General features: G+C 38.3%; 2 protein-coding genes across 4 annotated transcripts in view; one reads left to right on the top strand and one right to left on the bottom strand.

The window, feature by feature from the left end:
* Positions 1-10971, bottom strand: part of ND-75 (NADH dehydrogenase (ubiquinone) 75 kDa subunit) — a 17091-nt gene extending 6120 nt beyond the window's left edge. Inside the window, exons 1-9 of one of the 3 annotated variants that reach the window (XM_086538057.1) lie at positions 10835-10971; positions 4135-4299; positions 3402-3509; positions 2972-3130; positions 2300-2443; positions 2000-2137; positions 1584-1718; positions 783-972; positions 256-335 (exon numbers count right to left, since the gene is read on the bottom strand). In XM_086538057.1, the coding sequence (XP_086394183.1) occupies positions 256-335; positions 783-972; positions 1584-1718; positions 2000-2137; positions 2300-2443; positions 2972-3130; positions 3402-3509; positions 4135-4290 (1110 nt within the window). In that variant the 5' untranslated portion in view covers positions 4291-4299; positions 10835-10971. Of the gene's footprint in view, positions 1-255; positions 336-782; positions 973-1583; positions 1719-1999; positions 2138-2299; positions 2444-2971; positions 3131-3401; positions 3510-4134; positions 4303-10797 lie in introns of all 3 variants that reach the window. The other 2 variants (XM_086538058.1, XM_086538059.1) reach the window with 2 other exon arrangements.
* Positions 10972-11453: 482 nt separating this feature from the next.
* On the top strand, positions 11454-15175 carry eEF1beta (elongation factor 1-beta). Its single transcript, XM_043003099.2, has 4 exons — positions 11454-11601; positions 13941-14172; positions 14611-14800; positions 14935-15175. The coding sequence occupies exons 1-4, from the start codon at positions 11519-11521 to the stop codon at positions 15087-15089; spliced, it is 660 nt and encodes a 219-aa protein (XP_042859033.1). The 5' UTR covers positions 11454-11518; the 3' UTR covers positions 15090-15175.
* The last annotated feature ends 893 nt before the right edge of the window (positions 15176-16068 follow it).

Genomic DNA, 16068 nt, shown 5'->3' with positions numbered 1-16068 from the left:
GCAAAAATTCAGAAGGTTCTTAAAAATTCTGTCTATGTAAGTCCATGTGTGTATTTGTTTATGGGCAACTGTAATTGCTAAATGTAATAAATTGCAAATTGATCACTTCTATACATTTGATAAGAATAACTTCAGGCCTGACATTTCTTTGTATTTAGAGATAACAGTTACTTTAATATCCTTGTATCACTATCTTTCCTATCCTTTTTCCAAAACTTTTAATCACTAAAAGAATATTCCCTTTGATAAGCGTACCTCCTCAGTGCACACAGATTCACCACCAAGTCTGTTAACCATGTCCTTCAGAGCAATCAGTGCTTCAGCATCAACCAGTCCTGGAAAGACAAAAACACTTAGAAAAGCCATTCTCTATTCATAAATCTTTATTTGTACTTTCATCTGTTGTTAACCCACTCACGCCGGATGACGTGCTGACATGTTTCGTGGTTTTCGCGTCCGACGCCGCCGACGAGATATCTGGCCAAGGCCGGCGCTCGGGGTGAGCGAGCGGGCAGCCCAGGCTCGCGGCCCGTACGCCCGAGAATCTCGAAGCGTTCGGATGATGCGTTCGAAAACCTCGGTATAGCGACCGTGCAAAGCCGGAATGGCTCCGGCGTGAATGGGTTAAAATGTACCCAAGACAGAGAAACAAAAGCAAAGTATCCAAAGTATACAATAAAATTAAGCATGAAACTATGCCCCGTAAGAGAGATAGAAAACAGAAAGAAAATAAGAAAAACAGAAGTAAAAAATTAAGAAAAAGAACAGCAAGAAAACTTTACCTCCAGCAATGGCAGCGACTGAGCCATTGGCCGCTTTCAAGGCCTTTCCTGCTACGATGAGAGCATCCTCCCACTCGCAAGGACGGAGATCTCCTGCAGAGTCCTTTACCATGGGGTGGATCAAGCGCTGGCGCTTCAACCCATCAATGGCAAACCGTGACTTATCAGACAGCCACTCCTCGTTAATTTCCTGCAAGCAAGTTATCACATACTGAGTTAATTTTAACCTTTTGGATATGGAGCTTCTGTTAATCAGTTAATGAAATTTATAAACTCAAAAGAAAAGTTACATCAGTGTTGGTAAGCCAAGATGATGCTAATTAACATCTTGGAAGTATGTTAACTTGTATATCATACTATGTATGTTGTATATGGAACCTACCCATTTATATTTGATTTCTTGTAGATCTGATTATCTATGGCATATGACTCAAAATATGAAGAAACAGATAAATTACTCTTCCATGCCAGTAAAATTCAAACAAACAAACAATGCAGTGACATTTTTTTCTTAATCATAAGTAAGGAAAAGAATATCTATGTCTATTTTTCTTTTCTCTTAATGGTACTGAAAAAGTACAAAAACTGTGTAAAGAACACTAAGATATCCAATATTCAGTATCATCATTTTGAAAAAAAGAGCAAATGCTTCTTACATGGCAACAAGTCACACGACTAAAGCACCATAAAAATATATTTTTTCTTACACTGGAACTTTTATAATATGACAATAAAGCAACATAAATTTCAGTTCCCATTATATGTCAAATTTCAACATAGCTTTCCTCAAGCAAAACAAACCTCGTTCGTCATGGGCAAGACCCTAAGGACCTCTCCAGTGCGGTGATTGACAACAATGTTTGAGCCGACTGCGTCAAGCACGTCAACGGAATCAGTGCGGCGAATTTCCCAAGGTCTGGCAGTAAAGGCATATGGCTGGAAATGTGGAAAGAAAAGTTTGTATTACTGGTGGAATAAAAAAGGAGAGAGAGAAGAGAGAGAAACATTCCTATACTGATGAAAATTCAACTAAAATGAATTACCTCAGATTTTTGAGGTTAAATAATTGACAAAGTAAAAAAGAAAAGTGAAAAGATAGAAAATACAAACCAGCTTCAAAGTTATATCAAATGCAATATACGTACTAGAACCTTTACTCAATATCATGGTTTGTAGGAATGCATATAGCATTTTATAATTTTCTACAGCTAAGCTACCTTAGAAGTAAGAGCTCCAACAGGGCAGAGATCAATGACATTGCCCGAGAGCTCAGACATCAACATCTTCTCGACATAAGTTCCGATCTGCATGTCACTGCCTCGGCCAGTCGTCCCGAGGTCCTCCACTCCAGCAATCTGTAACAACAAAAGATGAGATGTGAAATGCAAGTGTCATTTTCATTTCACCAAGCCTCATTATTTACTATACTACATACCAATAGAAACTCCCTCAAATACATCCACAACCAAGTGCATATTCATACGACTCCTGAGACAACAAAACAAAGAGAGCCTTGCCTCAGAGGCGAATCGGACACATCTTGTGCAGTGGATACAGCGAGTCATGACAGTCTTAACAAGAGGCCCGATGTTCTTGTCTTCGACAGCCCGTTTGTTGTCCAGGAAACGAGACCGATCACTGCCAAAGGCCATGGACTGGTCCTGTAAAATTTAAGAGAAAAATGCATTATAGTTTTCAGGTATTTGAATGATGGCTATGAATAGTATAAACTATTATGAAATAGTATAAACTACTAAAATTATCAAAATCTACTTGCACAACAGTAAAGTCCTAAGGAAAACCAACCTATCAAAATTAACTGACAGTTTAGTCTTAAGAGTAAGGAAACTAAATGTATCTTATTCTGTATCTAAAAACAACATATGGTTATATCAACTGATATTCCTCAAAAAAATAAATACTTGAATAAATTACTACATGTACCAAGTCCACCTAACTGCCCCTTACATGCAAACATGTTAAGATTTTCAGTCATTCATTTTACAAACAAGATAACCACTTCTACAAAGACTATCCAAATAACCCCCAGCACACTCAACTACTCACAGATTCACAACCCTTTTACCCTTCCCCTCGACAAGGAACCCCGGTTGCCCTTTCCACCTATCACACTTACATAAAAACAATCTTCCACCTCCAAGGCTTATTGTGGTAGCCTGCCCACCTACCTGCAAGTCGCACTCGCCACCCTGGTCACAGATGGGGCAATCCAAGGGGTGGTTGATCAGGAGGAACTCCATGACTCCTTCGCGCGCCTTTCGGGTCAAGTCGCTGTCAGTCTTGATGCGCCAGCCCTTCATGACCGGCATGGCACAGGCGGCCACTGGCTGTGTGGTGATGGGGTGAAAAATGGGATCTTTATTGACTATATCAGAACACTGAATGAATATGATTTCTTGCAGTGTAAATTACAATGCATAATACACATTCAAATGATATCATACCATATAACATGCCTTCAGAATCATTCATCTATAGTGATTTTCTTCAATCAACAAAAATACTTTCATGATCTTTGTAATAAAAATGTGTTACAAAACCTACAACAGATTCAATAAGAAGCTGATTAACACTGAAACGGTAAAAGTGCACACGTACCTTGACTGACTTTTCGACTTCCACCAAACACATCCTACAGTTCCCGGCAACAGAGAGCCGCTCATGGTAACAGAACCTGGGGATTTCTACGCCAGCCACTGCAGCAGCCTGAAATTTTTTTTTTCCCATTATGGAAGACCATATATATTTTACTGTTACCTATTATCTAATGAAAATGGAAGAAAAATAAGAAGAGAAAGAGAGAAAGAAGAAAAGATAATGAGAAAGGACCTTGTTCAAACTTCTGGGAAAACTTTACTAATTAACAGTGAGCTGATCCTTAATGAGAAATGAGAGGGCTCATTTCAAAGCACTGTAACTTTCTGGAACTAGCATCAAACATGAGCAAAATGCATAATTTCATGGTCAAAAAAAAATCTATGAAGTCTTCATATAAATAAAATATCAGAACAAAATACTTTTCCTTTACTTGTTCCCATATATAATCAAGTCGACCCAAAGAGAAGCCAAAATAGTGTGTCAACTAATATACAATCAAAAAAGATTACCTACAAAATGTTAAGTACCCTAAAACAAAATGATGCTAAAAATAATACAACCTGGTAGGTCACCTCTGGAAGCCAAAAAAGGAGCCTATATTACATATAACAAAGAACAAATAATATGTTATTTAAAAAGCAATTAAAAATATGATCTACAAAACAGTATACCTAGAACACCAATAGATTACCTGCTACTTGGTAAGTTACCTAAAATACACTCAAAGGATTACCTGCAACACAGTAGTTCCAGGCTCCACCATCACAGGCTTATCATCAATAAAAACTTCAATCTTCTCTGGTGCAGAAGACTGAGTGCGGGCTCCTCCAAGCACGAAGGCGCGCCCACCGCCATAGCGGAGCAGCTGCTGTGCCCCTATACGCAGCATCTTCAATTACTGCTGAGGAGAGAGAGAGAGAGAGTGATAAAATAAACTAGTTTATATTTAAATATCTTTGGACTTGGAAGTTATTTATGGATATACTTTATCATGAGATTCCCTGAAATATAATAAACATGAGGTCTTGACTGGATACAATGAAATGGAATCAAGATATCTTATGATCTCTTTCAACATGTGTAGTACTCAACAATACTGTTGCATAAAGAAAGAAAAGCTTAACCCCTTGTGCTTGGAAGCAGAGCATATAAACACACTTTCATCTATGTAGAGACTTACTTTCTCTAATTTTATGCATACTATTTCCAGCAGACTTGTATGAAGAGAACTTTTCCTGACATAACCTATTTCAGTCAAAACAGCAGCTAATCTATACTTTCTTTATTGTGGGCAATGGAAAGCCATGGAATGTGTAGGTTTTTCATCTGGAAGGCATATTTGAAATAAGAACCTTAGCCAAAAATACTATAACCCTTTTTCCTTGACATTTGCCATGAGCCTGGTTTGCTGCTTCTTGATGTTTAGTAGTTGTCCTCTTTTGTAGTACCTCAAAAGTTAACTTCTTAAGAGTATGCTTCAACACTACCCACAGAGAACAATGCCAACCCCTTTATTTAACCCGTTAACGACGGATGACGTGTTTTTTCGTCATACATGACGCAGGATCTCTTGCCTGACAATGGGCGTCATGGCGTTCGGGGATTTTGGATCACTATGTTATTTTATTGTACTATAAGTAATGAGTGAGTGATGTTGACAATTGCAGTCATAATTATTATAACTGCTGTAATACTAAGCAAAATGGTTTTCAACTCCCTTACAAAACCTAGATGGCACCACTTTCTCCTAGCACCAGCAGGAGAGAGAGCCTTGAATGGCACCCATCTACGGTCTCTATCGAGCACTATCTCTATAGAGTGATGGCACATAGCAAGTTCCCGACCTCTTGCTCTAAAGTACCGCAGATGAAAGATGTGCAGGCAGAACGAGAGGAGGAAGGTGACTCACACCATGCCCAATGCATACAATGTGCCCCTGTGCCAGTATGGATGCCTTTTATTGTGGCACTCACTGTCAAAAGCACAAATTTCCTTCTTCTATACTTCTTCATTTTGGATGGTTATAAGTTTCATGTTCATTCGTGACAGCACACAAATGCAAAAAAATAAAGTTGCCTTTTGTCCTCCCCTAAAACAGCAATACTTTTATCACATCGAGTATAAAGAAAAAAATGAGTTGACATGGACCCTGAACTACAATTTTAGTCAACTGCAGAATTGATGGAGCCTGTGATATGACAAATAAAAAGTTTCTAAAAACACTAAAACACACAAAAAAACAAAATACAAAAATGGCTCTAGCTCTACAATGAGGGACTAACAGGGAGTGGGAAAAATCAAAATATGTTGCAGAAGCTGCCTTGCTTAGAAATAAAATCCATCCTGGAGACAGTGTAAGCAAATCTATCTCCCGTCGGCAACGGGTTAACTAATCATGAGCAAACACTCACTTATTCATTTACTCTCTCTCTCTAACACATATGAATGAGGCATGGCAAGTTTATATCACAAAGGTTTCCAACCAATGTCATGTGGAGGATTTGAATGAGCATATTTGCAGAAGATTCTGATGAACATCTTAAAATTTATGTGCTTTTTTTCAGGTTACTTTGTTGAATTATGAGATTAAACAATTGACATCATTAGTGAAAATTTATATGCATTATTCACTGAGGTTTTGCTGGATCAACCCTAACTGACCTCACACCATTTACAACATTTCTAGAATTTTCAGGAAAACGTTTTTATTTCTATTACTATTACTTATTATTGACATTGGCATAATTAAAATAATAATAACAACGGCAGTAATAACTATGTTATAAGCAATAGCAATAGTAAAAGAATTATAGTTTTATAACAAAAATTCAAGGAATGGAGTAGATTGGGTAAAATTTACACACTCACTGTGGATCAAATAATATAGCATGGAGACCTCAAATAATAATAATAATAATAAAAAAGCTCTAATTCAATAGAATACATTCAGAGGATGATTACTAGCTTAAGTGCACAGCCACAGCCCTTGCTTGTCTTAGAATTCAACAAATATCTATTATATACTCTTTTACCTTGTGAGTGGTTGTAACACATACTTTTTCAGCATGATCTATAATAATTTTACAAATTCTAAGAGTACTTGATAATGAACATAAAATAAATTAGGTACACTCTTTAATATGACCTGATGAATCAGTCACGTCTGATCAATGTTGTTGTCTCCTTTCATGATCTTAATGAGAGGTGCCAGAGGTGGTCTGCTAGGACTTTCTGGTTGCTCCTAGAGTCAGTGTCCAGGTAAAACAGACGCATTTTCTTTTACCTTTCTTAGGGGTAATAGGAAATGCCACGAAGGTGGCACAAGTGACTTTGGATAAGGCCATTTATAGTAAATATCATAGGAAATATCGAACTTGTGCATTATCTATGTGATAGTGATGTCATTTTTAACCCATTCATGCCGGATGATGTGCTGGCATGTTTCGTGTTTTTTGGGTCAGATGCCGGCGACAATATATTTGGTCAAGGCTGGCGCTCGGGATAAGCAAGCGGACAGCCCAGGCATTCTGACCATTCAGAGCCGGAACAGCCACAGCGTGAATGGGTTAACCCATTAGTAGCAGATAGCATGATTTGCAGCAATGGCAGAGTCGGTCATAGACGCGGATGGCACCATGCCAGACATGTAAACCAGCCATCCTACTACACAAATATTTATTTAATACTGTGACCAATGGGTTAAGAGTATACAGTGTCCAAATTGCAACGAGAGCAGGAAAGACTTCCATTGTGACAAATCAGAAGGCAAGCTAGTCATGGCATGGGAAAGGGTTTTATAGGCTTACCCTGGTAGGCATTTCTAGGGCCTGCCCCCAGCAGGGAATAACACAGGGGAAGGGGACTTGGGTCTTGCCCATGGTAGCAGGTTAAGAAGGATGTTTTGGTATATACAATGTTTTTGGACTATTTTTGGCTTGAGTTTGACAAATTATGACAAAAAAGGAATTTGTTCCTCCAGTCTCCCCCCCTTCCACCCCCCCATATTCCCAACTGGTATCCTATGTTTGATGCAGAAAAATAACAATCAAAACAGATTCAGATGTCTTACTTAGAATTCCTGAACTAAGCTACATTTGTGCAATATATAAATTCAATTTATTCATATATAACCTTTTATTATTGGGGCTGAGATTGTGGGGTATAGGGGGGTCATGGTGGATTATATTCACTATATTTGAGTAGTAAAGGGTGAGAGGAATCCATCAGTAATATTTTTTGGCCATTTAATAATGCTAATATAATCTATAATCATATACAGTCCAATGTATGTTAATGTGCTTGAAGATCAAGATATCAAATTCACAGGAAAGTGCTATATTTATTCAGAATAGTGCCACATTACTTATTGGCATGAAAATGGTACCAATGGAATCCTCTCACCCTCTACTACATAGTGAGTATGATCCGTGATTCCCACAATCTTGGTCCTGACAACAGGAGAGAGTGTGAGGGAGATCAAGGATATTGCAGGATAAAACAAGAAGAAAAGAATGAAATTAGATAATATACAAATAAATATCATAATTGTATTAGACATCCTAACCCACTCACCTACCTAATCTAACCAAGGCTTGAGGTTTGCCCTGGCTAAGGGGGGCTTCCCCATCCCCTGGACTCCACTACCCCCACTTTGAGCTAATTACTTTTTGGAGTACGGTACATAAGCTTGCATCACCGCCACCATATCAGTGGTGATGTAAACATTACCTGTGCTTATACATCTCGCATATTATACTGCTTGTGTCTGTGGCTATGTAACCCTCACAACCAAATAAATATTGTTTGGAATTTTCCAGACACCACTGCCATCACTTATGTAACTCTGAGAACTGATTATAAAATGCATGGAAATTTCTGCATGCTGTTGGCCACAAGCAAAGTGTGGACTGGAATGCCTAACATGGGATGTTACAGACCCAAGCAATGTCTTTCAATAGATGGTGTATTTTCTCCCATAGGAATTACAATAAGTGTAGGGTGCCCTCTAGTGCGTGGCCATATAACTATCGGTCCTACTTTACCATCCTCAGGAAAAGGCAAAAATGCGATCTACATGAAAAAGTCTACAGGGTGCAGCATGCCAGGTGCTGGCTGCACAGCTTCAGCTCTTAGGTTGCAGTTATCGTGGCGTGCTGTGAGAGGTGCTCTTGGTTAGTGCAGATTTTACATGGGAAAAGTGTGGTAACCATGAAATGGTAGGGGAGGTCTGGCAAAGCCATTGGTTAGATTATTGCACACAGCTGCCCTGAGGTCAATGCAGGTAACCCTGATGAACTTACACAGTACTCCTTGTGGCAGCCCCTCCAAAGGAGTCACAGGTGTATCAGGTTTAAAATAATGTATCCGTGGCATATATATCTACATATTACCTGTCATTATTATATTATACAGTTCCCTTAACCCATTGAGTATAGCACCAATTAGGCCTAAAAGACGGGTGTCAATATTTACATGACGCAACATTGAGATCTGCTCAAAGTTGAAATGCGTGCACAGTCATGAAGTATTATAGCTGTAACAGCACTAGCTTGAGAACTACGGGGTTCCAAAGTCAGTCTAAACCTGGATTTTGTGATGGATTTATGGGAAAAATATTGTTTTAGTTAGTCTGCAATACCCAATTGGAGAAAACACTTTCCCCATCCTTCTAATTTTAAACCGGTGGTGTCAGCATTGTAGACCGCCAGTCACTACGGCCCTCAACCACTACGGCCCCAGTCACTTCGGCCTCTGACCCCAGTCACTACGGCCCCAACATGAGTCACTACAGCACCAACCCCTAGTCACTTCGGCCGACTCAGACCAACCACCCTAGTCACTTCGGCCATCATTAGAAAGTATTTTTAATGAAAACTGGTATTCTTTCCTGCTTGCATTAATAGGAAATAATTACAAAAAAAATATATTTAACACAGAAATAGCTACATAACCAGAATGTATATGGTTCATACAAACTGTACACACATATAAGGGAATCATATTAATTTTTACATAACTTCGAACATGCTTTTAAGAGGTGATTGGTGGTTATTTCATGGTCTTCATACCGTTTCCATAGGGCAAATATTTTGCCTTGGACTGTTCTAAACTGACGGCGCTGGCGACGTGTGTGTTTACCATCCTTGACAGGACGAGCCTCTGCAGTTGCGTTTGTTGCTTCTTTATACAGTAATGGCACTAAAACATAAAATGGAATATGAGAGCTGCCTGCCATACCATTCAACTTTCTGTGGTATCCCTCTACGTCATTGTTAGTCCGGATACTCTGCCCGAATACAGTCCAGTCACTTGGCGCCCAGAATCCATTGATCCAAGTTTCTTTAATATATTTCATTAGAATTTGAAGTGGTCCAGGAGGCACTCGTAATTCAACTAAGTGTATGATTGCTAGTGATCGTGATAATATCATCTATTATTCTCTAATAAACAGAGAGAGACAGAGAGAGAGAGAGACCACATGTCAATTTCTCTCTCTCTCTGTGAGGCCTGGATGAAATATTCAGGAGGAGTTGGACTGAGTCAAACAACACAAATATACAAACAAGTGTCTTATTGAATTCTTTAGAAATATACATAGACAACATATGATTTATACACTTTTGGTAATATATACATTTATGATTCTATATTCCTTTCCTTGGTCATGAAATGACACGTGGTTTCTCTCTCTCACTGTAGTTCTTATAGGAGGCCGTAGTGCCTGGGGCCGCAGTGACTAGGGTTGACGGTGAGAGAGGCCATAGTGACTAGGGCCGTAGTGACTAGGGCCGAAGTGACTGGGGCCGTAGTGGTTGAGGGCCGTAGTGACTGGTTCCCCTGAAAGCCAGTAAGGTCATCAGGCACCCCGTCCACAGGGGGTAATCACCTTCATGCTCTCCCCTGCTATCAAGACCAAGATTGTGGGTTGAGTCTTGGGTCATTTTAACTATATGTGAAGAGTAGAGGGTGTGAGGAATCCATCGAAATCAGTATCATGGAACTAAGCGACGCGGCACTGGTCTGATTAACTTCTTATTAGTTTCATATAAAATGAGAGATACATCCGAATTACTGTGACATAATTTCACGTCGTTAAAATTCTTCCTGACATTGAAGTAAAAATAAGGCAAATACTGAAATCAATCCACACAATACACTGACCTTCCCTCATGTCTATAAAACGCTGTAAGGAACTCTAAATAACATAAATAACCGCATCAATAACCAAAGTAAGTATTATCTCACAGAACAATAACAAACCCGAAAAAATGGTCTCAAGCCGGGGATAGATTAAACCCACTAGATTCACATAATTCAATTAATATCAACTACCATGACACCCAGAGACATCAGGCAATCACACTCATTCTAGTAATATAAGTAAATATTCCCTAACCAGGCCGTGGGGCGCAAAATTTATGAAACTCGCTTACCACAACAACAATCAGCTGAGAGGCAAGATGGTGAACCGTCGACCAATCAGCGGTCGAGTTGCGTAAATGTAACATTTTTGGTTTAAAACTACTTTTATTTCCTATGACGACTGGTAGTTAGTTTTGAGGTGATATCATAACGTCGGAGGAAGTATTTATGTATTATGAAAGGGATACCGAAGGAAATCGGTATGTGTAAATTTTGGAAAAAAATAATTGGGAATTTTCTAGATATCAAATATAAATTTGAGTATCGGAAAAATAATCATACCTCTGTGCAAAGTTGCTAAGGAAATTGAATTATACTAATAATGTGAAAGTTCCACGTGGTTAAGAACCAAAGAACCAGTTCAATGTGTAGGGTACCCTCTCTTCGAATCTCTCAGACGGCTTTGGCTTTAGATTCGTACCGGTAGAGTATGTTAATTCTAGTTTCCTCTTTAATTGACTTGCCCTGATATTAGACATTTAACATTTCTTTAAATAGAATATAATAAATTTGATTACTTGCCTAAAGAGGACGACATATCTTCTATTTACAATTAAAGAGCCCGGATAGCATACTAAGAAGTAAATCCACTTCGCCGCATTCGGACACGGTGTCGGTCTCTGACCGTCTAAGAGTGTCCGAAAGAGACACGACCGAGCACAGGGCACTATTTTCGGACGCTAAAAGCTAGGAAAATGCCAAATTTCGGTGACTTGAAAAGTGACGCTGGCGTCAAGGCCCTAAATGATTATCTTGGGGACAAAAGTTACATCGAAGGGTACGTTGTCACAGTGAAAACTACAAATTAAAAAATTCCATGTGTTTCCCGAGCCGCCATGCGTGTTTACTTAGACAAAAAGACTCTCGCGAAATAGTATTCCAATCGGCGCAGAGTCCAGGTAAGTCCTCAGGTGACGCCGGGAGAGCAGAGACACGGTCATCGCCTGGTTACAAGAGAATACAGCGGGCATGGCGGCTTCTAATGGTTATCCGACAGTATTTGCGGAGTTTTCTTCGATTTTTGAGTTAATTGGTAAGTTCATCGCGCTGTCATGAAGGAAGTGTTTTGTTGTCTTTAGAAAAAAAAAGTTCAACGTGGCAGCTGTTGATGGATATATTCTAGGCTTGACATGTTTGCAAAACGGGTAGAAAGTCGCGTAGGCCGTTAATTGTCAATATATATAATTATTTTAAATGTGACTTTTTTCAGTTAGATCAACAGATGACACTCTGAATGCCATATTTGGTTAACTTCAACCCATAGTTCATTTAAGTGAAGGTTCTTAGTAATATGTAAAGACCTTGGATAAGAAATGCCTTTATCAAACAAGATTCCATAGGGAGAATAAACACTAGAATGGCATTCATTTAGTGATTTGAAAGGTTGTGTATTCAAAATCGCCAAGATACCTTTGTTGGAAAGAGGCCAGTAATATTTACAATAGGAATAATATTGCTATTTCTTAGAATTTATTGTAAGATTTGATTGAATGTGGAAGCAAAATACTGCCTCTGGAACTTGCCACTTTCATGCCTATTCCAGTCTGGGAAATGTAAGGATTTTGTAGGTCTTCATTCCAGCCTTTTAGAATACCCTATTGCATTGTAGAATGCCATTTCAATAGTTGCTAAATATCAATGGTTTCATTACATTTAGAGGTTCTTCCCATGGGATAGTACTTTTGAAGTTAGGGAAGTTGTACAGAACAGAATATTGATGAAGTGGAAGATTTGAAGTAGGGAGAAAAGTTGTGTAGTTTGTTGCATGTTGGTGTTTCTCTAACAACTGTAGGAGTAGTGTAGGTTTCATTTTATTGTGACACGACTCGCATCAAATCTTTTGGTGTTAAACGTCGAAAGTAAACAGTATGATTGTGGGTGATTAGACTCGATTCTTTTTTATTATTTTTTTTTTGTGCAATGGATCATGTTCTCGGAACTAAACGAGACATTTGTGAAGGGGAATATAGCTGATTTAAACATTGTCATGAAAAATGTCAATAATATTCCTACTAGGCGATGGAATTTCTGGTAAATTATTTGAATAGTTGTAATTTTGTTAATGCACTGTTACTAGTAGACAGTGGCCAAGACTATATACATGTTTATAAAAGAAAATGTGCAGGAGGCTTCTGGTGACTGCACGTTTTTGTAAGTAAGCATTTGCTTTTACTATCTATTCAATTCTTTTTTTTGCTTTGTCCCTTGTGTAGCAAGTTGCACGCCATTTTGTTACTTGGTATTGTGTTGAGGCTCTTCCGGTGAGGAGTAATAGTAACAGGTTTAAGGTGGTGGATTTGAAGTTAACACCAGTCATTTATATCCATTTAAATATTAATTCTTGATTCTAAATGAAGCTTTGGTAAGCTGCTAACTAGACCTATCTCTTTTCGAAGCTTTGCTGCCAGATAAAAAATTAGAAAGTGTGCCTTGTGTTGGTCAGAAAGATAGGTTTGTATTATGATTTATGGAGTTGAAAGGAGGAAATTTTACTTTAAATATTTCATTTTTCTATTTTATCAAGTGGGAGTCTGCATCGCTAATACTGAGACCTGATGTTAAAAAATCATTAGATAAGCATAGTTTTATTTTTTTTTAAACCAGCAGTCTTTCATTACCTCTTTATTAATGGAACCCCGCACCAAGTTTTGTATGTTGCATGATTTTGGGGTCTTGGAGTGCATGCCTTTTTCTAAGGATAGGAGTTGTTTTGCCCAGTTTTTAAATTGAAATAAGCACATACATTTGTTTGTGTGGACTTGGAAAAGATGAAAAAAGTCTTAGTAGAAAGTAGGAAATCTATGAACATGCTAAAGAAAAAAAAATGTCTGGGAAAGAAACTAACAGGAATGATTAATTGATAATGATCTTGTGTACATTTTATGTGATGATAGTTTCTATAGGGACTAGTGTTATGTAGTCTTACTGTCAACCATTTGAACTAATGACCTATATATTTGTAAAGATATAGTTCCTTTTTACATGATGGATAAAACCTTATGTGAACACATAATGTGCGTTCTAGATAGTATCTGATAACACAAGAGTAATGTACATGCTGGCTTGAGGCAGTTCAGTTTTAATGCAATATCCTTTTTTCTCGTATCCCCTCCCCAGGTTTGTCCCATCCCAAGATGATGTAGCAGTGTTCGAAGCTCTGGGCAAGGCCCCAGCTGGAAAGTATTCACATGCTCTCAGGTGGTACAATCACATTAGCTCATTTGGTGCTGAGAAGAGCAAGTTCCCTGGTGTCAAGAAAGCCCTTTCCAACCAGGCCCCTGCTCCTGCCGCTGCCGATGATGACGACGACGATGAAGTTGATCTCTTCGGCTCGGATGAAGAGGAGGAGGTTGGTAGCTTTGTTCATTTACGAATCTGAAGTTGAGTGCCAGGCACAATGACCATTGCTATTTCGTTTATTCTTTTGCGTATTCTCGCTATTATGATAAGGAGCCTCTAAGTTAATCTTATAGTTAACTAGATTAACTGAGACTTCTACACGGCATTGGGTCATGTGTAATGTTGTAGGTCTGGAAATGATTTTTTCATGTGTTGGTAGTATTTACATTGTTCATTATTGTTACCACATTCCATGTTTTTGAATTATCTGGTATGATGAAGCAAAAGTATGCACTACCAACATGTAGAAATTATCAACATGATGTAGAACTACTCAAGTGAACTAAAATGTGCAGTTCTAGATAGTATCTGATTTTTACTCATGGCTTCATAGGAGACGACCTTCTCTCTTCCCATACAAATCTTAAAAGCTTTATCATGCTTGCAGGATGAGGATGCTGCCCGTGTGAGAGAGGAGAGACTAGCTGCCTATGCCGCCAAGAAGAGTGTGAAGCCAGGTCCCATTGCCAAGTCACAGGTCTTGTTGGACTGCAAGCCGTGGGATGACGAGACCGACATGAAGGAGATGGAGAATAAGATTCGTACAATCACCATGGATGGCCTTGTTTGGGGAGCAAGTGAGTACTGATCCCCCCCCCCCCTTATTTCATGGCTGAAATTCATATTTTTTAATTTGCTTGAAGATTTTGTGTCACCTATTTTATGTCATTTTAAAAGTGATTTTTAATGGATTATTATTCTTACTTCACAGGTAAACTCAACCCCCTGGCTTTTGGCATCATGAAGCTGAGTATCTTGTGCACGATAGAAGACGCTAAAGTTTCTGTTGATGACCTTATCGAGAAGATCGAGGAATTCGAGGATTACGTCCAGTCTGTTGATGTTGGAGCATTCAACAAGGTCTAGATTCATCTCTCCTCTGGTCTTCCAGTTGTTGCAGTCTGACGTTAATAAAACCCGAAAAAAATATTTTTAATAAAGTCACACGTCCAGTTGTGGTTTTTGTATCCTTTGGATTTTGTACTTTAAGCAAATATTTTGCCAGTAAAATATGTAGACAACAAAAGCAATCACCATCAAATTGGGTGAAAGTGAATCATAACTTAATGTATAAATATGACTAGTAATCTACTGTAATCTAGTAATCTAATTTATATGTATTGGCTAGAAATGTGCAAGGTCCTGAAACTGACCAAATTTATTGAAATCCTGGATTATATATTTTTGGATTAGATAACCAGTTATTGATATGGCAGATGCATCTAAATTGAAAATCATTTTTTTTTTCTCAATATTGAGAATCGGTTATCATGACTAGTTTACATTCACTATAGCTAGTCTGTTCCTAAAAGGTCTGAAGAAAATACCCATCTACTCCGTGTAGTAACAAAGGTGTAAACTTTCCTTTAAATCTAAAGCCCTACCTGCACTGTTGCCAAATCTAAATGTAGAAACCTTGGCAATGCTATCTATTTGTAGGGTCCCTTAATACTGTAGTGAAATGACCTAAAAGTGACTACTTGTTACAAACAATAAGGTGAACTGACATAATACTCGATTAGTTTGTATATTTAAGAAGAAATTGAGAACAAAATGCAAACTATATTTCCAAATGTTCAAGGATTTTTTCTCTTAACGGTCAGATTTTAGTAATTGGAAGAATTGCAGAATTATCAGCTTGAACCAATAACAGTCAAACATAGTAAACAAAACAAAGCTGTCTGATTGAACAAAGCCATTTTCTGTTCAAAAAAGGTTTAGCAGACCAAATTAAACAGTGCAAAATCTTTAATAGACTGATATATCAGTTATGTGAATGTTGGTGTAATACTGAAACTTTAATTACAGATCTGGCATTGTGAAAATATTGTTTGTACCTTTTCTA

This window comes from Penaeus japonicus, unplaced genomic scaffold (genome assembly GCF_977035675.1).
Source record: "Penaeus japonicus unplaced genomic scaffold, GWHDUDI00000001_assembly GWHDUDI00000006, whole genome shotgun sequence".
Lineage (NCBI taxonomy): Eukaryota > Metazoa > Arthropoda > Malacostraca > Decapoda > Penaeidae > Penaeus > Penaeus japonicus.
The sequence above is the reverse complement of the archived record's forward strand: the minus strand, read 5'-3'. Positions and strand labels throughout refer to the sequence as shown.

What these genes read in the sequence shown, in the direction of transcription:
- eEF1beta (XM_043003099.2), top strand. Translation starts at nt 11,519, where the DNA reads ATGCCAAATTTCGGTGACTTGAAAAGTGACGCTGGCGTCAAGGCCCTA. An exon ending in GCTCGGATGAAGAGGAGGAG is followed by an intron (nt 14,173 to 14,610) that starts GTTGGTAGCTTT and finishes TCATGCTTGCAG; the next exon opens with GATGAGGATGCTGCCCGTGT. An exon ending in TGGCCTTGTTTGGGGAGCAA is followed by an intron (nt 14,801 to 14,934) that starts GTGAGTACTGAT and finishes CTTACTTCACAG; the next exon opens with GTAAACTCAACCCCCTGGCT.